Raw genomic sequence first — 22759 nt, 5'->3', positions numbered from 1 at the left:
AAGTGGAAAAGGTCAAAGTTACAGCAATGAGGATTTAGGCTAAACATCTACACCACAATATTGCTCAGGCTGGAAGGGACCTTGGGACATCTGCAGCCCAGTCTCCTGCTCAAAGCAGCGTTCACCTAGAGGTCAGCCCAGGTTGCTCAGGCCTTGTCCAGTCAGGTCTCCAGGAAGGCCTCCCAGGAGACAGACTGTGCAGCTAGTCCAGTGCCTGACTATCCTCAAAGGGAAAATGTTTTCCCTAGACCCAGCTGGAACTTCACCTCTTTCAGTTTATGACCTGAGTAAAGATCCTGACTTTTCGTCTTGCTGACCTCCCTGTAGGCACAGGGAGGTGTCTATTAGATTCCCCCAAAGTCACCCCTCTCCCAGGCTAAGCAAGCCCTCCTCACCTGGCTTGTCCTCACAGGGCCACCACTCCAGCCCCTGATTGTCTTGGAGGCCCTCTCCCCCACCCTGAGCTCACTTCCAACTTCCCAATGTCTTTTCCATACTGGGGGCCCAGAACAATAGCCAGTATTGGATGTGATCTAATGGGTGCCAAGTAGAGGAGGATAATCACTTCCCTCAGTGTGTTCATTGTCCCTGCTCATCCCACCAAGGATGCAGTTGGCCCTCTTTGCTCCCAGGATAATTGTGGCCTCATGTCCAACATGCTGCCCACCATGACTCCCAGGGCCTTACCTGCAGAGCTACTCCCCTACCTCGCAGTCCCCAGCCCATGCCCTGCCCAGGGTTGGTCCACCCAAGAAGTAGGACTTTGTCCTTGCTGAATTTCATGATGTTCCTTCTGGCCCATCTCTCCAGCTTGTCCAGGTCATTGTGGATGACTATCTCACCCTCTTGTGTGTCAGGTGCACCACCCCAGTTTAGCATCATCCACAAACTTGAGGAGGACACACTCGTTTTCTCCTCTAAGTCATGGATAAAAATATTAAAACAGGACAGATACCAGCACAGACCCATATGGTACTCCCAGCTGGTCTCCAGGGAGGGTATGAACCGTCTGCCCTCTTAAGCCCAGTGGTCACTGCCCTCTTAAGCCCAGTGATGCAGGCAGTTTTTCTTCCATCTGACAAGCCACCTATGCAGACTGTAATAACCCAGCTTGGATACCAGGGTGGAGTGAGAGACTGTCAGAAATCTTGCTTGAGTCATCTACTAGTACTACAAGGAGGATGTAATCTGCTGCTCCCTCTTCACTACAGAGCTATTCCCTTTGCTGAAGATATTTTTTCCTGTAAGGTGTTACAGCTAACACCACACATGTTTAAGAATCACAGAATTCTCCCAAAGACCATAGGCTTGCCTCCTTGGAGGCAGATCAAGAAGGGCAATTAAATGTCTCTGTTGTGGTCAACATGGTCACATGAAAGGATCAAAAATAATGAGTCAAACCCCTCTGAAATGACAAGACTAGCCCAGGCATTAATGAGACTATTACTTGGTCAGATTTTGGCCTCTCTTAGACTTTGGAATTTCCCTCGCCCATCCCCAGTCCCGCAATGCAACAATTAATGTTGCATGCAATCCCAAAATCAGTAAGGCAATCTGCTCACTTTCCACTTGTGCTTTATCCAGAAATCGGTTCTTTGTTTCCTGCCTCAGAGTTCCTTTATCAAGTCTCTTCCTCCTACTGCTCCAGGACTTGCCTCCACAACACAAGAAGCAGTAGAGGAAGCATCCTTTGTGATCACTAGAGAGGAAAGAAATGATGGAAGATGCAGGACTGTCTTGATCCGTGAAGCTTTCTCTCATCTTTCCCTTGACATGAGCAGTATTAGCTCTCAAGGGAAATGGGTGGGTAGAAAAGGGAGGAGCGGTTGCTCCCGCTGGCTCTTCCCAAAAGCTCTCAGCCCAGGAGGCAGACTGGTGCACAGACAGCTCCCTCCCTCCCTCTGCCTGGCAGGAATCCCAGACAGCTCCAGGAAGAAAGATCTGAAACACGTCCAATGTTCAGCTGCATAGGTAGCAAGACTTGAAATCAAGCCAGGTGCTGGCAAAAGCACAGCAGGCCCAAGCCTGGTAGACTATAGGCTTCCCTGTGAAAAACAAAGAGGCAGGAAAACCAGCTTGATCGCTGTCTGCTACCTTTCTCCCAACTTATCTTGCAGCTCACTGAAACCAGAGCAGAAACTATTTCCCACCACCACCCCCCTCCAGACCTAACCAACATGCAATTTTGGAAACCAAGAGCTGGAAGTGGCCTACAGCACACTGATTTCACAGTGCTCAGGAAAAAAAGTGCTGTACATACCTTTGTCAAAAATGCATGGGTTTGTCCCAAATGGAACACCTGAATTGTATTAATTTTCTCTTCCTAGCGGGAACAACTTGTATAGCTCTGAATATTTTTAAGGTACTGGATCAAATGGGCAACCATACTCACGCAAGCTGCTACAGGGCTCCGGCTCACCCGAGAAGTTGCTGCCCCCTGCCTCACTTGCATCCCACCATTTCATCAGGAGTTACCGCCTTTCTGCTCTGCTGATGTATGAATGCAAGCAACTTGCCTTTGGTCCTGTCAAAACAATCTGTCAGAAAGCAAACACCAACACTGAAATTATGAAAAAGTAGTGAACCTGGTGGCTATCAGAGCACCGCTAAGCAGCAGGCATTTGCATCTCTAACAGATACATGCAAACTGGGAAGGGGAAGGGTGTGCTTATGTTGAAATGAAGCCACTAGCTACTGGAGCTGGTCTGTTGGCAGCAGGTCTGGTTTCTTACATTCCATTATTCAACCCGATTCCACAAATCCAATTTACAGTTGAAACTTTAGATCAATTAAATTAACACTTTTTTTTGGCAGTAACCTCCAGCAGGAGAACAGGAGCCTCCTGAAGTGGTTCTGCCACTGCCGCTGACATACTACAGGGACTGCGGTATAGGTTCTTCTTGCTGAAGGTTATAATTTTATAAGGAATAAAACGTGAAATGCATTAACAGGGGATTAGATGTTTGTGACTGATAAGCACATCGCTGACAAGAAAGGACTGTCCACAGAGTTCAGGAGACACGCTCCATTTTCCATTCATGTGGATTTAACAAAATGAGTATCGCAAAAAGTAAAATAATTTGGAGACATTTGTGAAAAAAGTTACATTGGCTGATTGGATGAATTCAGAAATACCTGTGCATAGTTTTAGAATGAATCATGGGGTGGTGGGGTTTTTTTAGTTGAAGACTTACTCCACCAGCTCTACATATACAGAAGGCAAGGAATCACTCCCAAAATAGCTCAAGACAAGAGCTAAGAATTTGAAATTCGCAGTCTACATCCTCATTAGTCATTTAGAAAAACAGCATCCAATCTAAAGGAAAGGGATAATTTTTGTCAGATTCTTATAAAAAAAGGCTTTATTTTGAACAAGTTTTCTCCATTTGGTTTTACAGTCTCAACATACATCATATTAATGGACAAGCAGCATTTTCACAGAATAAGAGCCTAATACAAAGAAGAGGAAGCCACTTGGGATTAACAGTTTCAACCAAATTGACTCAGACTTCAGAAAATACTGTATGCTGTCACTTATTTGAGGTAAAGGAATTCCATAAATTAAGATCCACTGTTTAACAGAAGAGTCAACGATGAAATATTTGTGAGAAGTAGGTACCTTGGGGAGGAGGGGAAAAAAACCTCAAACCTTACTCTTAAGACATCGTGAGCAACAGAAGGGGGAGGTAGGATTTTTCACGTGGTTTGTATCAGTCACCCAATACAGTTGACTACCATGTTTAAATGTTCAACCAAGTTTGTACAGTTTAATTTCAAATTTGATGAATTTTACTGCTAGTATACAGTCTTAAAAGGTGGACCTAACTGAAGATATGTCATGAGCTTAGTTTATATGCTGAATGCTGTCACTAAGTAATCATTACACAATCAGGTAACGATCAATGCACGAGTTTTTTTCCTTCAATGATCCAGTAAAATCCATTACTTTCAGTGCCCATTATGACATATTCCAGTTACATGGTTAATTTTTGTGCAGCTGTGCAATCAGACCACAAGATGATGCATGTGGTGGAATTCAAGGGTGCTTTCTTAAGAAAAATTGCACTGGGGGGAGGGGGGAAATCAACATTCTGCTATGTGTTCACACAAAACTATACCTGCAGTTTAAGAGGCTTTAGATAAAACAGATGAAAGCTATTACAGGGACACATTTATACTAGTTTAAAACTGACTTGTTTATGGAACGTATCAGTTTGTGTCATTAATCTGTGTAAAAATGATCTTAAACCTTTTAAAACAGCATCCACATTGTACTAGATCCCTTTTTTAAAAAAATAAACGGGAAGACTAGCCTCACCTTTTTTGATCTAGAGCTTGAAATTAGCTCACTAACAATCCTAAATCTCACTGAAGAGGAAATGGAACTGGATTAATACCCTGTAAACTGCAAGAACTAAATAATCAATGTTAAATTCCTAATGCCTAGCAGAAATACCACAGGTTTCAATTCAGCCATTTATTGCCACGCACTGCTCAATTTCTTCCAGTGAAAAGAAAGCATACTTTGATTTATGTACTTGCAACAAAACCTAAGCAGTGAAGCCATCTTCACATAGAGTGATGCATTTTTTCAAAAAGCTTACTGGCAAAGTTCCACAGTCTGGTTGGCTAAACCATCCAGTGCCATTAAATTGGTGCAAGAATTTAGTTGTAAGAAGCAAAGCAGACTCATTTAGAAAAGCTAATTTTTCAGTGCTGTTTGCCCACTCCAAGTTCCAGTGAGCAAAATGGTTTTACACTTATTTTGGAGGCAGAGAAGCTGGTTTGTTAATCTAGGTATGTAATGCTTCCATATTCTTTTATTTCTTTTTTTTTTTTTTTTAATAATAGAGATTTAAATAATCACATTTATCATTTAGCAAGTTACCCGACTTGGAACTAAAAAAGCAATAGTGAATTCTCTCCCCCATTGGAAAGCTATATAGTATTATGTAGCTCACATACATGAAGTTGTATCTTGCAGAAATACAACCACTGACCAAAATTTCTTACAGCTACACTTTAAATAAAAGCAGACATGAATGAAGTTAAACTGCAAGTCAGCCATTGTACAAATTGCCTCTCAAGATGTTCTAGCAATGCTTCAATTAGAGCTTTAACTCCTTAAGGGATGCACAACCTACGATACATAGCTATCGTGCAATTAACTCAGACAAAAAAATATAGTTTATGAAGAAACTGCCATCTATCCATGAGCTTTTATTGCACAACAGACTATCAAAAAGCAAGTAAAGGTGGGAAAAAAAATATTTTCCACTAGCATCTGATTAGTTTCCTATGACCTTGAACACTAACAAAATGCTTTTCAATAAATGACAGCTAAGATAACATGGGGTAGAGGGTAGGAAATCAGTCTGTTAAGAAATTTGGTCCTTGTATTTAGGACCTTGCGTTTCCTTCAATAAATCCTATGTATCATGTTGCACGGGGCATAAGGTTTCTTTAAAAAACTCACTTGCCTAGTATGAATTGCAATAAAAATACTACTTTTTTTCCACACTGCAATAGGCAACTTTCTTTCCAGCCAAAGACAAGGAATTTAGTCAACAATCATAAAAAAAATATTGAACTATCAACTCTGGCACAGCCAGGAGTAGCAATTCAACTACTCCAGAGTGCTTAGAAAAAAGGCTTTAGATTTTACACCAAGAAATTGGATTTATTGTAAATGCCACAGTCACATTGATAGACAGAGCACAGACTTCTGGTAACAAACAAACATACATTTTTGTAACTAAGCGTTTCTACTTGGTAAATAAATGCATTTTGCACAGCCTTCCTTTTAAATGTGCCTAAACTAACCTAAATAAGCAGACAGCATAGCAGAAAAGGGAAACTTATGTGAGTAACTGTTTCTTAAGCAGTATATTATTTTTACTATGTATATAATATTTTATATTATATACACACACATTTTCATCAACAGTTCAAATTATACCCGAATAAAAGAAAAAAACCAAAAACAAAACCAAAACTGGCGCTCCTCCAATACATTTACCAGCTTTCCCTCAGGCATAGTTAATCCAGGTATTTGTCAAGGTAGAGGAATGACAGTTAAAAAGACTCCCCCCACAAGAAACAAGTTACACAAAGAATACTGTATCACTACAAATTTTTTATTCAGAAGCCCATCTTTAAAAAAAATCTCATTATGAACTTGTTTGGTCAAACTACAACACTTTCTAGCAGACATACAGTAAAAATGGCATGGCTCAGAATCGACCAGATCTTTCACGATCTCTTGACCGCCTCCTATCACGTTCACGTCCTCCTCCTCCTCCACCACCTCCACGACCACGATCTCTGGATCTAGATCGACGTTCACGGGACCTCGACCTGGATCTATGCCTTCAAAGAAAGTTTGAACATTTTATTGTTTCATTACACTCCGCAATTTACTTGTAGTACCACACAGTGGAACTCTTAAGCACGTAAGTAATGAGGCAGAAGAAAGACAACGTGGCATTAGAAGGATTGGCAGATTGGTACTCAGGCTGCAAAACCATGTATTTACAAACTGAACAAACTCAGTACTGGGGAGTCAACACATGCTGTTAAAAGGCTCCACTATTCGCTGCCAGTCACCCATTAGAACAGATGTGCAAAACTCAAGGAAAGGCATGTAGAGGAACCAAATGCACTGTTACACAGCTATTAAAGAAGCAAGAGAAGGGGACACCTGCTTTTGCAATTATGACTAGCTCTTAACAACACACAGCAAAATCCTACAGCTGTTTGTAAGTCCACTCCTATTAAATCAACTGCATTAATTCGTAATTGCAACTCAGTTATCTTTCTTTTCTATTTTTTTTTCCTATCTCTCCCCCCTTCCAGAAGCCATCAGCATTTGTAAATAATCTTCCCTGCCACTGAGGTCAATGACTTAAATTCGGGAAGAAAGCTAAAACCACCGAGAACGTACTGCTAACACAGCTACTATGCATTTACTGCTTATACGGCACTTGCCAAGGAAAAGAGTGGTTTGAACGTTTTTAAGCATTTTAGAAAAGTCAATTCTATAAAACAGGTAAACAGTACAGTTTTAAATAGGTGTAGAAATTACAAGAGAGCTAAAAAGCTCACGGAAACAAATGCCACAAGTCTTAAGTTTGCAGAATACTGTTCCACGGCAAGATGTCTTGGGGTTGGAGTGTGTGTGGCAACAAATTTTACTGTAACAAGAGACACATACGTAACTCTTGCATACCACTGAGCTGTCCAGAATTACTAGATTAACCTATTGCTCAAAAATTCTGGTTTACCCTCCTTTTTTCTACTCAAAAGACTACGATGTATTTCATTCTGTGTAGAAATACTTTCAGCTCAGTCTAGTTTATACAATCTACTTGTAAAACCCCACTGACATGAGAACTGAATATTATTTTTTTTTATACCAAGCCCTACTGCTAACCTGTGACAGCTTTAGCTGCACGAAGAGTTTAAACAGGGCCAATAAACACAGAATGGATGGAGGATTCAGCTATTTTATTTGTGTTACCACAGACTGAAATTGGACTATGAGTAAAACAATCATAGTCCAAAGCCAAACACACAAGTCTGATCTTTCTTGCAGTAAAAGGTAGTAACTTTTAATTAGCGTTACTAAGTCAGATATCCAGATTCAGATTCATAAAAATGATGAAAAGGCTAATACAAGAGCATACTTTGTCTTTTTCATAAATCATTCAGACATCTTAAAAGCTTACATTTAAGTTTAAATTAATATTAATTGGGATATCTTAGGAAAGTATTTAGGCACAAATACATGTGCCTAAGCAACACAATCTGTATTTTCCCAAGTTCAGTTCATCCTCACAAATTCTAAGACACTGCCAATTAGAGACATTTGTAGGAAAAACATGTTCATAATCTCAGGCTCCTTCTGTGATGGGAAGAAACCTACAAAATTATGCTCTATATAAAAGGAAGCTCAAAAATGTTATATGCCTAGCCTGAATAGCAAGGTCCTAAAAGCAAGCAGATTGAATCCAGCTCAAAGTGGCCCATCCACAAGACAGGTATCACAGTAACAACGATATACGCCCTTCTACAAGGTACCTTAATAAATGTAAAAAAAATACATAATAAAATGTATTTATCACAATCTTTTTTTGCCATTAAGCAAAATTACTATTCCTTTGCCCTAGTAAGAATTCCTATCAAGGGTCACATTGTGAGGCTAGTGTTAATAAAAAGTGAGCTCAATACAGTGACTGCCTGTTACTAAGGAATGAATACAGGCTAGAAAAATCAGCTATTAACTGTTAAAAACAAATAAGGTTGGGTCTTGAATATAATCTACAGATACGCTTGATTGTGCATAATATGCTGGAAGTGGCCAATCTGATCCTGCCAAAATGCCCAATAGCCAAGTACCCTGCTTCTAAAAGAGGCCATAAGCAAATACATTTAGAAGAGAATAAAATAGAGAAGAGGCGTAAAGCAGTACTTCTCCCACATAATGGCCACCTGTAACAGTTTGCAGCTTGGAGATCTGAACCACAGGTAGGTCCTATGCACTTAGTAACTCAGTGAATATTCTTCTTGAACCCTGCCTTCTCTTAAAGCCACATCAACTTTCAGCATACACAGCGCTGCACAGCAAGAATCACTGTAACTTTTTTTTTAAACAAAGACCTATTCCTTTGTTCTAAACTGGCCAACTCCTAGCTTTACTTGATGCCTTTTCATTGGTGTGTCAGAACTGCATTAGAAAAAACAAGAGGACTTTTGTTTAAAGATTTGCCTTCAGAATTTTCACCAATTAATCCTCAATTTCCCTGTTTCAATTTTACTTAAAAGCAAACTTACTTTTTACGACGACGTCCATACAACTCACGCCTTAACTCTCGAGAAATGGGCTTCAAATGCATAAAGTTGCAGAAACCTCCTCGTGTACACTCTCTGCAACAGAATTAAAGAGGCACAGTTAAAATTCTGAGCTCTACACTCTGTCCTAAGCCCTAGTGAACCTCTAGCCATCTAAAAGTTAATCACCTCCAACATTAAAACCAGTATACTGGTACTGACTCATTTCTAGATCAAAATCCTAAATAGATGGCAAAAGTAGAGAGGGTCACTGCAGGCCCTCCATATTAACATTACCTGAAGTGGTTTTCTTCTCACACTAAGCTACACATAAAAGCCACACCTAAGCAACCACCCGGTCTGTGCAAACATGTCAAAGATACTGTCATAGGCAAAGAGGAAGCCACTTTTTACCCCATTTCATATTGACGGCAACAGGCCTCTCTGAAGTCAGTCACAGGTGAAAGCTCAGCATGAATGGGCTGTCCATTAAACCAGCGATTGTTCAGGTCAATCACAGCCTTTTCCGCATCTTCTTCACGGCGAAACTAAAAGCAAAATTAACATTTTCTCATGTTACAGAGAAGCAACAGAAGGAGACTGAAGATTCCCATCAAATCAGTTGTGTGGCATCTGAGGCTTAGACTCATAATCAAGCTAGAAGCTACTTCAGAGTTCCTAGGACAGTCTATCAAAGCAAGGAAAAAAGTGCCAGCTTTTCATTAATCAAGACTCTGAGCTAATCAAAACATTGCTATTTTCTCTTCAGAGAAAGACCTATTTGGTCTTCCAGGTCAGAAAGTTAGTCAATAGAAGATACTGTGTTTTCTTAGTACAGCTGTAAAAGAATGCTTAAGAGTACTTTCTAGAACACTAATGGCTCCAGATTAAGGATTTTTTCAAACATTTGAAAGAAATCTGCAGGAGAACTGAAGCTCTTACTCATTTAGATTAGAATTCACAAAAAACTGATCCTGTTTTATGATGAATGTAAAACTTAAATTTGAAATTCCTTTTCACAGCCAACAACTTGAAAATTTTTAAAAACAACTTTTATTTCTGATTATGACATTACAGTTGAGAATTTTAGTGTAAAAAATATACTTTCCAGTTAAGGGAATGTAGAGGAAAAATATTCATATTCTCTCACATCACAACACTGTGTACACGCAACAAAATTTCTGCAGGTGACAACTCTGTACTCGTTATTCAAGAGATACCAATGACTTAAGAGCTAAACCTAAGTGTTCCAGTTTGTACCTTACACCATCCAGCTAATGCTAGAAGTAACTTGGTTACAAGATGTTCTGTTTAGCTGTGAAGTTAGAAAATAAATGCACCTAATGAAAATAAACACACCTGTTGCAAATAAACCTCTACTCATAACGATGTGTTTAAAAGCAATTGTGATGGGAAGGCAGATCCCAAATTAATCCTGGTAAACAAAAGAGTCCAGGAGTGCTGACTGTGTTTATAAGACTGTACAAACCCAAAGTGCTAATCTTTTAAAAAACGACACAGACTTTGACTATCAAGAAAGCTTATATTCTCTTAAAATTTCTTTCAGACTCCATTCACATTCTCACTCTTTCTACTTTGTATTATGAAGTTTGATATAAGTTTATATCCTGAAGAGCTACTCTTGCAAAAATCTACAAGCATAGTAGCTTTTGAAGTTACAAATCAACAAACACCATCCCTACTGTTTATACAAACATGTGTCTATCCTACCTTTACATATACATTTCCAACTAGATGATCTCCAAGGTTATCACAAACGTTCATCTCCTCAACTTCACCGTATTTTTCTTCCATTTCTGTGAAGACCTCCTAAGCACAAAGCAACCAAATAAAAGTTTGCAGCACGTTAGTTATAAGTACAAGTACTGCATTTAGCTGTAAGCACAAAAGAAGGCTTTCCTTAAAAAAAGGAAAACAAAAGCCCTTTTACAGTTTTGATTTTAAGATTAGTACTTGCTTGGCCTGTACTGTGTCCATCTGCAAGGACAGCACTAACAGGATACCATAAAAAGCTATGGGAAACATACAGTATTATAGAATACATAGAATACATAAGATGCACTGAAAACACTACAAGTAAGCCTTGATGCTATAGTTTCACTTAATTTGCTTCTATACAAGTAATAAAGTGTATTTTAAATTTACAGAAAAGAAGGTAATTATGGAATCAAAATGCTACATCACTTAGGTTGTTGATTTAAGCCTATTATAAAGTTAAAGCTGAACTAACCACAGGTTATACCAGAAAATATTTAGCACTGAAAGTTTTTAGTTTTAGATGAACACCTGAGGAAAAAAGCGCTTTTCTCTGAATCCATCTAATTGTGCTATATACTGAATCCACTTAACTCATATGAGCTGACAAATCCATGAACACTTTAATGCATTTTTACATACCTCAAAGAATTCATCATAATGTTCCTGCATCTCAACATCGCTCACAGCACCTGTAAAAAAAATAATCAAGAGTCATGTCGATTAGAGCCTACAAATAAGGAAGAAAAGATTTTGATCATACTAAAAAATAATCTAGAGAGGCCACCTGGAGCGTAAAAGACACCATATAGCATGGAGCTAACTAATAGGAATATTAAAAATAAGTATGTGTGAAGAGCTTTGAATCCCCAAAGTATATGTCAAAACGTTATATTGACATGATCAAATCAAAGCAAGTTTTAATCAGAGCCAAACTTGTATGAGACAAATTTAAAGGAAGGGGGAAGGAATTACTTTGAAATATCACTTAAATTTAATGTACAGTCCCACCCTACATCTACTAAAACTTTTACCTAAACAGAAGGCAAGTGCTTTGTTACATTTTCATTATTTTAAAGCATGATTACAATTTAGTGTTCCTCTTCCTACAGGCAGAATTTAATTTTTACAGGTCCACCTCTCCAGCATATACACTACAATTTGAAAGTTCACAACGTAGCATAGCTCAGAATTATTCTTTTTTAAAAATTTTCTCGAAATAGTTATTAAAATGACAGTTTTCTCAGTGCCCTCAAAGAAGGGTACCATAATGCTTTGCAATGGAGAGCAAATTTCTAGCTTAATTTTGAGTATCACTTCATTTTTTATGTAGTCCTGCAGAACACTTTTAGTGCAAGACAAGCCAGCCTTATTTTCAGGTTGGATCATTTTCATGCTCCAAGTTGGACTCTACAAATGAGCGCTGCTTGCCTGCTGCTATAAAAAACAACGTTAAGTTTGGTTGATTTTTCAAAGCATTGAGAATATAAAAAAGAATTTCATTTATTTCTTCCAGTCTACAGCATTTTTAAACTACATTAAGCTGTATACATTAAAGCCTAATGCATCAGCTCTTTAGCAGTTAGAGTGGTTTATTAAGATCAAGCAGAAGAGTTTTAAAATAAACCCTGCATTTTACGCTAGAAAAATATTCTAGCCTTCAAATTACAAACACTACTGTTTTAGTTCACAGAATGTGAAAGACCAGAAACTGAGCCAACAAAGCTGAGTTTATTCACTTCAGGCTGCTATGAAAAAAGACACTCTTTGGGCTCAGCCATTTTTGGCTAGTATTACCATTTGGATGAACTTTTAAGTTTTTCTTCAAAGGCTCTATACACTTTCTGGAACTATCATTACTTTTCTTCCACCCAGCTCACCTCCTGAAGAAGGCTAAGGGGCTTACATATATTATAACTTACATTATAATATTATAAATATAATATAATTTATATTATAGTTAGGCTAACAATGCTTCTGCATTTGAAACATGTTTGCTTTTAAGAACTTTCTTCCCCATGGTCATATAGCAAATTAAGGAATATCAAACATTAAACCGGTATTTCTAGACAGTTTAATACTTAACTGTATTCCCACAGTTCTGCCAACACCACTGATAACAGCTTACTACCTAAGGATATTTTTTTTTTTAAAAAAAGATTAGACAGGGGCTCAGTGAGCCACACTGGAATAACTACTTTTTACCAGATGGACAAGTGCTAAAAACTTATAAGGAGATTCCATTGTCAAATCAGATCACAAGTAACAGTTAATGACTACTTGATTGTCCTTCTAAAGTGGGAAACATACATATGCATACACTTTACAAGCATTCATATTTCAGGGCTACTGGTATCTGAACCTTGAGAAGCCCATTTACTAATTAAAATACTCAATAAAACTAGTGCTGTTCAAAACTAAGGTTAATCCTCTACGACGGCAATAGAAAGGAAGACAGTTAAGCAACAACAACAAAAGCATTAAATAGCTACCCAAGTTACCCATTTAAAATACATGCAGTACTTAAGTAGGGACAAGTATCAAAAAACCAGGGAGCCAGGAGTTTCAGCAAACCTACTGATAACAGAGCTCCAGCTCTACCGCAGCAGGTACAGTTAGGCTCTGTTAAATAGCTACCCACTTGTCAAGGCAAACTAGAGTTGGATACCAGCATTTAGAACACTACAGAATCTGTTCCACTCTTGCAGCTGTACAATCTAAACAGCTCCACAGACCAAACTGCTGTAACTCTGTGCAAATTAGTTACCAGCGCATTGAGAATTTAGGGACAGAGCAGAAATACCCAACAGCAAATTTTTTTGGTTTACTGAAACAGTGTTAACTACCAAGCATCTGCAACAAGAAAGCCTACAAACCAATAGATCCATTTAAGCATCCAGACAAACTTACACAGCTCATTATGTATCTAGCTTGATTGTGTGACAAAACTCTCAAGTTACTTAATTGGGCCATTATTACTTTTAGAAGCAAAAAAGACAATGTTGACTTTTAAGTTAGTGGCTGATTTCACAAAGCATGTCTAATCAAATGCTGGTAACTAATCTGAACTAGTCTATAATCCAACAGTCAAAAAAAAGGAACAGCCAGACAAAGCTTTATTACCACACAGTCAATATCCACTTCAACAAGAAATATTAGTGAGAAAATAACACCGATCCTTTTTGGTTCTAGAACTTTTTTTTTTTTTAAATTGTATTCTAATATTGATGATTCAATCATATTGATATATCAGTAATCGCCGATCATCAATCCTGGTCATTTAACTTCTGCCAGTCTCACAGTAGGTGTGTTTTCTTATGCCCATTCCTACCTCATGAGGAGTCATTAAATTAGTTCATGACCATACCCAAATGCCTTCCCCCTCTCAAAGTACTTTTAAAAATGTGTTTTCCTATGTAAGTATGCAACTTGGTTTTGGAATTTGAATTTTCAAAGCATGGAAAGAATTTTAGGCATGCATCTGTCCAAAAAAGGACAGCTGCCAGAACGGAAAAGTTTGTCAGTGTATTCTTCCAATGTACACTCTAAATGGAAGCTGCATTAACCTAGGACAAATTTCTGCATGCAAAATGAAAAGTTTCCAATTCAAGTTCTCTTAAAATTTACAGAGCAGGAGATTTGTTCTGGATGAAGTCAATGTGTCATTATCCTGCTCTTTTAGACAGCGGACCCTAACTGATAGCACAAAACATACAGAAAAGCATTCCTAGGATGCAGGCAACTGGCAGGGAGAAAGGCAGAGGGAAGACAGCAGTGCAACCAAGACTGCTTTACAGGGGAAGTACAATTTCAACTCTTTTTGATTTGATAGATGGTATTCAGATTCCCCTCATAGTTTTGGGAGTAGGGAGGAAGGTGAGTGGGACAAAAAAAGGGATTTCTTTTTGTTTGGGGTTGGGTTTTTTTTGTGTGTGTGTTTGTTTTGGACACATTTAATGAAACGTGGTCAGTTTGATCTGTTAAACTAAAATGGTAGACCAGCTTAAGTCGACACTGAGCTCTGACAATCAAGCCCAGGGAACCAGTGAAGGAACTTGTATGAACTTACAGCGCAAACCGTCAGCAGACTGGGAAGAGTTTTGAGGGTTACGGTAAATGTTCAAGAGGGCAATGGTCTGAAATACAAAACGCAACAACTTTATATTATGGAAAATAATTTTAACAAGAAACCGGTTTCCTTTAGGGTCGCTTTAGCCGAGTCTGTGCTGAAAGAGAGGTGGTTATTCTCTCCCAAGAAGGAGAACTTAGCTGGTGACCTTTCTGAATCAACCTAACACTGTAAAGTAATAGAGATCTCATGATACTGCATTATTGTATTTTTATTTATTTTACTCACCAATATTACTATAGAGGGGTTTCACATGATTTCAGGCAGATGTGTTAACAGATGGCATCCAAACACAGTATTCAAATTACAAGCATAATAATTTGTTTGAATTTGGTTTTACCAAATGTTTTTTTAGTAGCAAAATCCCAGGAAAGGAAGTAATACAATATTTACAGCATGACATGAAATCTCCATTTTCCTAAAAAAGTTAAGATGAAAGAAAACCCAGTTTTGGGAAACTTACCGTGTATCACATATATACCTATTCTTATTGTTATTTTTTTGTTAAATCAAGAATTTGAGAAATGTCTGCAGTTTAACCCTTTAAGAATGCAGTGTTACTGAGCAATCAAGTTCCACTTTGCAGTGCCAAAGAGAACCTGCATCAGTCCAATTTATGCAGTCAATTTGCATTCTGAATTGCACACATTTGACAAGTTCTTGATCTATGCGCAAGAAGAGTTCCGTCACTTGTCCTGTTTGCAACAGCTTTATGTCAGCAGCTCAGAAGCCAACATTATTTTCTCATAATTAGGAGTGGGCTCTTTAACACCATTCTTTAAAAAAATTTCTCCAACTGTGGGACTTACAGTGTGAGCCGTCAGCCGTCTGTGCACTGTTTTGGGGGTTACGATAGATGTTTTGAATCAAGATGGTCTGCGGGGAAAAAAAATAAAAAGGGGAATTCTACTGGCTGCTGTGCATATAATAGACAATTGCAAAGAGACAACTTGTTTGCAAACAGCTAAAAGTAATATCTTATTTTTAATACTTTCTTTTGTATTTGCAGAGTATCTTCCAAAATTGCATCCAGACCATCATATTATGAAAACAGTTTTAATTAACCACCAAGAAAGAGCTGCATTTGTCTCAACAGCTATCCTCAAAATGGGAGTTGTCAGGCACGGTAACCTAAAACATCAAACTACACGGTATTATGGAGATGCCTAGCGTTCAAGACCAGATTCATTATTTAAGTCTAGGGAGGTGGGGTGGGGGGGAAAAAAAGTTGTGCACAGCATATAATACATAATGTCACAGAGTCTAAAATGTTACACCAGACAGTAAGGTTTAGGCAAGAGCTATGTCTCATTTTGTGCATCAGGAATTTCTTGGTGGAATTTCTGTTTAAATAATATAATAGCATCATAGGTTCACATGTTTCCGATCCTTCAAATAAGGACAATATCCTTTTAGCCCTTCTGCTTTTTACTTGAAGAATTAGCCCAGGCAGACTTGAAACCTTACATTTGTACCGTTCTTCTTAAAATCAAGTTGTCTGAAAAAACAAACCATGTTTAAGTTAGTAAACTAATATTACAAAAAAATTCCAAACGTCCATATCACTGTAAGCAGCTCAAAAATTGAAATCTGATTACTTAAAATACAAGCTCAATGTTAGTTAGTATGAATCGCAATCCCCAAATAATTTTAGCTTACACATTATTATTAGTCACAGTAAGAATTCAGAGTTTAAAGAAGTCACAGGATCAGCAATGTCATACCTACACATGCTGCCCACTTAACGTGTAAAAAAAAAAAACCACAACTGTAACATCACATTTAAAAATCACACACTTGTTTTATAATGGATATGGTAATACCAACCAAGGCTTTGTGCTTCCATGGCCCAGGTTTAAAATAACTATGTTTTAGCCTACAATTGGAGAGAGCCAGAAACATGCATATAGTTACAGTGTTTCTGCTGATTTGCGGTAATTTGATCACCCTGGATTGCACGACCTTTCCTAACACAGCTCTTCCATAAAGTAGCTGTACCAGCAATAGCACACAAGATAAAAATATTGTGCTAGTTACTTCCCATTAGGATGATATCTGCTCTATTTTCTATCACAGCTGATTATCAATCTGCATACAAATAGTTTTCTGTAGCAAACCCTACACATCTGCCAGGCATGTCAGAGAAGTTACAATGCAGCACGTCTACCAGGTGCAATGCTACAGCAGCCCCAGACACAACCAGATGAATCTGATATGCCCTGCTGACCTGCTTCAGCAGGCTTTGCTAATCACGGTTTCTAATGCAAAGCTACAGGCTGCACTGACAGAGGAAGCCATTGCTGCACACCAAGTTTTTTTTGTAAAACAAAGCAAACAAAAAAGTAGAGGTTTATTGTTTTGGTGGTTTTTTTCTTTTTTTTTTTTCTTTTTTATTTTTTTTAAAGACAGCTACTGTGAAGTTGTTCGATTTAGAAATATTTTCTAGTAGCCAACGACCTAAATTCAGGTCTCTAGGTAACCAAGTACATTTCAGCATGCTCTCCATGTAGGTCAGTAACACGGCAGTAGTTTTGAAAATGAATGATATTATTTTTGAGATACAATATTTACATTAAAAATTATTATATTCCCAGAGGCAGAAAACTTTTTATAGATGAAGTACCAGGAGTGGTTCCTATTGCTCAGTAACCTAGACAGTCCTCCCTAGAGCTCCCCCTGCCCACTCACACACTTGCAAAGTTTAACTTCACAAGAACCATCACTGAACTCCAGTCACGTGGCTAGTACTTCCCTCCCTAATTCTCCCCAAACCAACACCAGCCCACCATACTCATCAATTCTGCTCCAAGTCAGCTAAAATGAACCTGCAGAGGACTCCACCGCTACGTGAACTTTACCTTTGTGAGTAAAAGTGCTGATAATGCAAGAACTTTCATGGGCAGTACTTATCCTATACAGTACTCCCAAAGAGATCTGTTTACCTGTATACCTTGACAATCAGCAGTGATAGAAAGAGGCAAAGCGTACAATTTTCCAGGACTTTAATTTCTAAAACCTATAAAGGTCATAATAATAATAAACCTATCACCCACTGGATCTTTTCTTTTTTTCTCTCCTCTCTTTCTGGCAGACATACACACATCACGTCTCTAACAATATTCACATAGCCAAAGATTAAATATCTGTCAAGTCATCTGACATATATATACACCCTCAGCAACCAGGCAAGTTGTTTTCAAGAAAGTCTTTCACATTCAAAGGAAGTACGCAAGTTACTCTTGAAACTTAAGAGCCTGGGTCAGAGAGCAAATGTAATGACAGAGGAGTCACTTGTATTTATTAATTAGTTTTCTTCTATTATATGCATGAAAGACTTAAGTTCACACCTTTGAGACAGGTGGAACATGCTGCCATTGTCTGTGATTAAAAAAAACCTGGGATCGTTTAAGTGCCTAAACACCACTGAGAAGGCACACTCACCTGAAAGTTAGCACTGGTTGGTCTCTACTACAGGCAAGCTTACAACAGCATCGCTTCCTGCAGCCATTAAGGGTGACAGGAGATAATTAGAAATGCTGGGAGAAGTAAATGGAATACCCCCAAAAAGAAAAAACCCATATAAACTGGGGCCAAAAGTGAACTAGTTAATCTGGAGCTCGGTAATTATTCACTTGTATCTGAGAATCTATTGTAATTATTCACTTGTATCTGAGAATTTTAAAGAAGCTAAAATATACTTCTACAAGAAAGAGAAAACAAAAGGAAAACAAACCTGGCTAAATGTTGGTTTGTTGTGCAACCGAGAACATCTGTCTCCATGACGACAAGCTCCAATTTTGAAATAAAATGAACAGTTGACTCTGCAAGTAAAAAAAACCCAAGCAGTTACATATTGGCAGAGAAAACATTAATATGCAATTCCTATAAAACATATACCCTAAATGCCTTTATCTTGATGTGGAAAAGTAACATAGGGGAAAAAATCAAAACAGTATTACAACAAACCTGTTTATATTCATTCCTCTTTACCCCTAATTTACAGTAAGTAACCTAATCACTTTCACCCACTACTCACACCCAAAGTGCATTCATGACACCACCACGGACAGAAGCGATCACTACCGTTTTACCCTTCTGGTTCTCCATTCATTCTAGCCTTTATATGAGTTTCACTGGGTCATGGGAAATAGTGTGAGAAACAGTCTGAAAAGCTACACCATGAGCTATATGGTTGTGTCTTAGTTCATGCAACTACCTAGTTTCGGCAACATAACCTGGCTTTAAAGCTGACACAATTGCACCTACGTAATGTTTATTAACCACCTGTTTAAAGTTATACTGTAAGGATAACTCAGACTGCTGCCAACACAGTACTTTAAAAAATTCAGGTAAGATAAAAACCACGTTACAGAGAGAATACACATAAGCAAATCAAATTCATTTATTTAAGCCATTTCCATGAATGTAATTAATAATTTAAAAAGAAGCATTTATTTTTTTCTTTAAACCACAAGCTTTTCTTAAATCATCATCTCGTGACACCTTTGAAACTGTGCTGGTTTAAAAATGCCAGTAAGATTCTCACATAGAAGTGTAATTCACATGGAACGATGAAATAAAACCATAAGGAGTTTAGTTACCTTTACTGGGAAAACAATGCAAAATTCTGACGGGCAACAAAACTATTATGGGCTATATATGGGTAAGTGAAATGTAAGAATTCTCCTGGAAGAAAGATTATTATTCCCATGCTCATAGTTAACAACAATTCTTTCCATAATCCTTTGTAACCAACGTCAACTCATAGAAGGGAGAAATATTAAAGTACTAAAGCACATCCGATCACTAGCAAAAAACCCCACATTCTAATGTAAAACTGTAACACGCTTACTCTTCATCATGTTTTTGGAAATATATACTTAGCATTACAATATACTTACTGTATTTTTTGAACTTTGCCCTGAAACAAAAAAAATACCTAACTAAAATTTCCAATAGCGCCTCCAACTTCACACTTTCTGGAGAGTTCTGCTTGCTTTTTCAATAGAAAATAAGGCCAGTACAAAAATTTCACGCCTGCTCTATTGGCATATACTAGTACTATTAAATTGCAATGCATCACATCAGGAAGGACGCTACAGTAACAGAGCTCAAGAGAGGCTGCCGATATTGTTTTTCTGACAGATGAGCGAATTGGAACTGGCATGTAGCGCTACAAAGTAGAAGGAAAACAGAAGCCTCACGGCCTGGGGATGACAAGAGTAATTTAGTCCAGCAGCACATCGATGCCCCCTTTCATTTTTACGAGTGGAAAAACACGCTGGTTTGGTCAGGCCGACGGTGACCAAATTTTCGTTAGGAGGGCTTTGTAAGTACGCTTCCAACAACCAAACTAGAGGCGTTCCCGACGCGTGGAAGGCTGCAGGCAGAAGCCTGAGGATCAGGATGCAGCAGTCGGGCAAATCCTCCGCACCCTGGGGAGGGGGGAGAAATAACCAGTCGCTGTCCTTGCAGCAGAGCGGAAGCGCCGGGGCTGCTGCGAGGCGCAGGGACGCGAACAAAAGGGGAAGCAGAGGCCCTCCATGGCAGGCGGCGGCGGGAAGCTCGGCACCCGGCGGCCCGGCCGCTCCCGGCCGCCGCCAGAACGGCGCTGCCGCCGGGGGGAGGGCGGACGGGGACGGCCACGCGCCACGAGGCGCCGGCACACCCGCGGGGCGGGGGGAGTCCCCGAGGAGCGCAGTCCCGGCCCGGGGCGGGGGGGGATGGGGGGGGGGCGGGGGAGGGGAAGCGCATGGGCGGGGCCGGCGGCGCGGGCACGCGCAGGCCCCACGCGGCGAGAGGCGCGCGCGCCCCCTCCCTGTCCCTGGCGGCGCGCGCACGCGCGCTCCAGCGAAGGGGGGGGAGGGGAACAGGGCCGCAGCCGCGGGCCTGGGGGAGGCGGGGTGGGGGTGGGGGTGAGGGAGCGCGCCCGCCTCGCTTCCTCTTCCCTCCGCGGCCGCGCGCCGCCACGTTCCAGCGCGCGGCGGGGGAGGGGATCTCCCGGGCGCGCGCTCCGGCCCCGGGGGTGCCGCAGGCCCCTAAGGCGTGAGTGGAAGAAACGGGCCGGGTCCCCCCGCGGGGGAGGAAGGAAGGGCTGACCGCCACGGCCGGGACAGGCCACCCGGGCGGGCGCCGCGCGTCCCCGCGCCCCCGCGCCCCGCGGAACCCGCTACCGGCCTCCGGCCTCCCTCGAGCTCCCCCCCCCAGGGCGCCGAGGTCGCGGGAGCGGCACGGGAAGGGGGGATGGGCCACTCACTTGTCTTTCTCTGTTCCGAAGATGGAGGCCAGATACTCCGCCATCTCCCACCGCCCGCCCGCCCGCCGGACAGCCCGGCGCCGATCGCGGACGTCACAGCCGCCGCGCCGGAAACACTTCTACCGAGCCCAGCGGGCGGGGGTGGGGGGCACGGCCCTGTGCGCCTGCGCGCGGCGCCGCCGGCCCCTCATTGGGGGAGCGGCGTGGGCCTCTGCCCCTCGCCCCCTCCGGCAGGGCGGGCCGGGCGCGCGGGGCCCGCTCGCGCCACGCGGTGCCGCTACTGCTGCGCATGCGCAGGGCCCGCCGCAGTGGCGGCGGGGCGGGCTCGAACGCGGCACGAGCCCCGGGCCCGGCCCCCGGGCGCGAGCGCTGCCTCGGCCGGGGTCGGGGGCGGAGCGGTGCCCCTCGCCCTCCGCGGGTGCCCGCCGGCGGCTGAGCGGCCTGCGGCGGGACGGGGGCGGCCCTGGGGGCCGCAGGCCTCGGCAGCGGCTGGCGTGTGGCTCGTCAGGAGCGTCGCGTCAGGCGTAACGCACGTTGTGCTGCCAGCGGCTCAGCTGGGGGGGTTGCTGAAGCGTGCTGTGCCTCCGTGTGTGCCCAGGTGGCCTGTTCACCCACACCCATCCCGTTCTGCAGTGTGGTGTGGCCATCGAGGTGTTATACCCCAACTTCTGAGCCAGTCTGAGCGCCGCCAGAGTTAGCTCAGAGCGGAAGAAAGGCGGCTTAAGCAGTGGCTTGAGGGAATTGAGAAGCCTCTGACTGTTACTGAAGCACATGGCCAAAGGCTGTGACAACTGAAGAGGTGGCAGTCTGAGAAAAAAAATAATGATCGAACATGGGGAGGAAGGGCTTGCCGGGGCACTGCGTTAAGAGAAGTTTGTATGACACTAGAGGAGATAAGGATCCTGCTTAGAAGCTAGAGTCTTCCTGCAATTAGTCATCAGTATAAAGGATGCTGACAAGAAACCTGAATTAGACCTCTGTTACCATGTTTTCAAGTGCTGGAATAAAACTAATTCCTCAAAGGCAGGATGGTGCAGGTTTTGAATGAGTTTAAATAAAAGCTGGATAAGCTGCAAAGAAAAACGTACATTTTAATTAAAAGCAGAGTGGAGGGTAGGACTGAATTGTTTCTCATTGTTTTGGGAATTATGGGCCAAAACCTGTAAATTTGAACAAAGTAAACTAAAATTTTTGAAATGGAATAGTAATGCATGGAGAAGACTATGCTGCTACATAGCCAGATCAACATTTGCAACAAAAAAAGGTATTCCAGTCTGAAAACAATGGCAGGAAAGCTAACTTACTCATTTTGTTGATGCAGAAAACAAGATGAACACTTGGTGTACTACAAGTAACATTTGTCTCTTAGATGTTTTGGAATTCCCTGAAACATTTACAGACATGCTTTATTTCACATAATGTTCACAGCCCCAGCTGTAGTCTATAGGACTGTTTGCAAGCACAAGTACTTGCTGTGTTGTGCCCTAACACAATACAGCTGAAACTTAACAGCAAGTCCAGTTCTGAGGAAGTAAGCTGAATGTTTATTTTTCTGTCAGATTCCAAAAGATTTTTAAAATGCATGTGTTTTAAGAATGGAATGATAATTTTAGTAACGTTTCACTACTTTTGACAATAGTTATACCCAATGAAGGGAGTCTAGTTGCTTTCTATGATACCCTGGGATTCCTCGGTTAGTCTGAGCTGATTAAAAGGTGCTGTGACCTGTCACAGGACAAGGACAGTCCTCTTGGCACGGCTGTATGTCC

General features: G+C 41.0%; 2 protein-coding genes across 10 annotated transcripts in view; both read right to left on the bottom strand.

Moving 5' to 3' along the window:
• Positions 1–2545, bottom strand: part of LOC101911367 (cystathionine beta-synthase-like protein) — a 35945-nt gene extending 33400 nt beyond the window's left edge. For all 3 annotated transcript variants that reach the window (XM_055802909.1, XM_055802908.1, XM_055802910.1), the window contains exon 1: positions 1563–2545. The gene's annotated coding sequence lies outside the window, so the exon portion shown is untranslated. The remainder of the gene's footprint in view (positions 1–1562) is intronic.
• A 3571-nt stretch (positions 2546–6116) lies between these two features.
• On the bottom strand, positions 6117–21150 carry U2AF1 (U2 small nuclear RNA auxiliary factor 1). 7 transcript variants are annotated; one of them, XM_055802913.1, is made up of 11 exons: positions 20991–21140; positions 19636–20169; positions 18468–18555; positions 18176–18232; positions 16202–16232; positions 15544–15610; positions 11248–11297; positions 10561–10659; positions 9244–9377; positions 8833–8925; positions 6117–6369 (listed from the first exon to the last, which is right to left on the bottom strand). In XM_055802913.1, exons 3-11 carry the CDS (start codon positions 18512–18514, stop codon positions 6234–6236), a joined length of 714 nt encoding a protein of 237 aa, XP_055658888.1. In that variant the 5' UTR covers positions 18515–18555; positions 19636–20169; positions 20991–21140; the 3' UTR covers positions 6117–6233. The 7 variants fall into 7 exon arrangements, with proteins under 7 accessions (XP_055658888.1, XP_055658891.1, XP_055658890.1 ...); XM_055802916.1 differs by lacking the exons at positions 15544–15610; positions 16202–16232; positions 18176–18232 and adding an exon at positions 14675–14741 and having other exon boundaries at positions 20991–21135; XM_055802915.1 differs by lacking the exons at positions 16202–16232; positions 18176–18232; positions 19636–20169 and having other exon boundaries at positions 20991–21150.
• Between the last annotated feature and the right edge of the window lie 1609 nt (positions 21151–22759).

This window comes from Falco peregrinus, chromosome 4, assembly GCF_023634155.1.
Source record: "Falco peregrinus isolate bFalPer1 chromosome 4, bFalPer1.pri, whole genome shotgun sequence".
NCBI lineage: Eukaryota > Metazoa > Chordata > Aves > Falconiformes > Falconidae > Falco > Falco peregrinus.
Note: the sequence above shows the minus strand (reverse complement) of the source record. Positions and strands in the feature narration are given on the sequence as shown.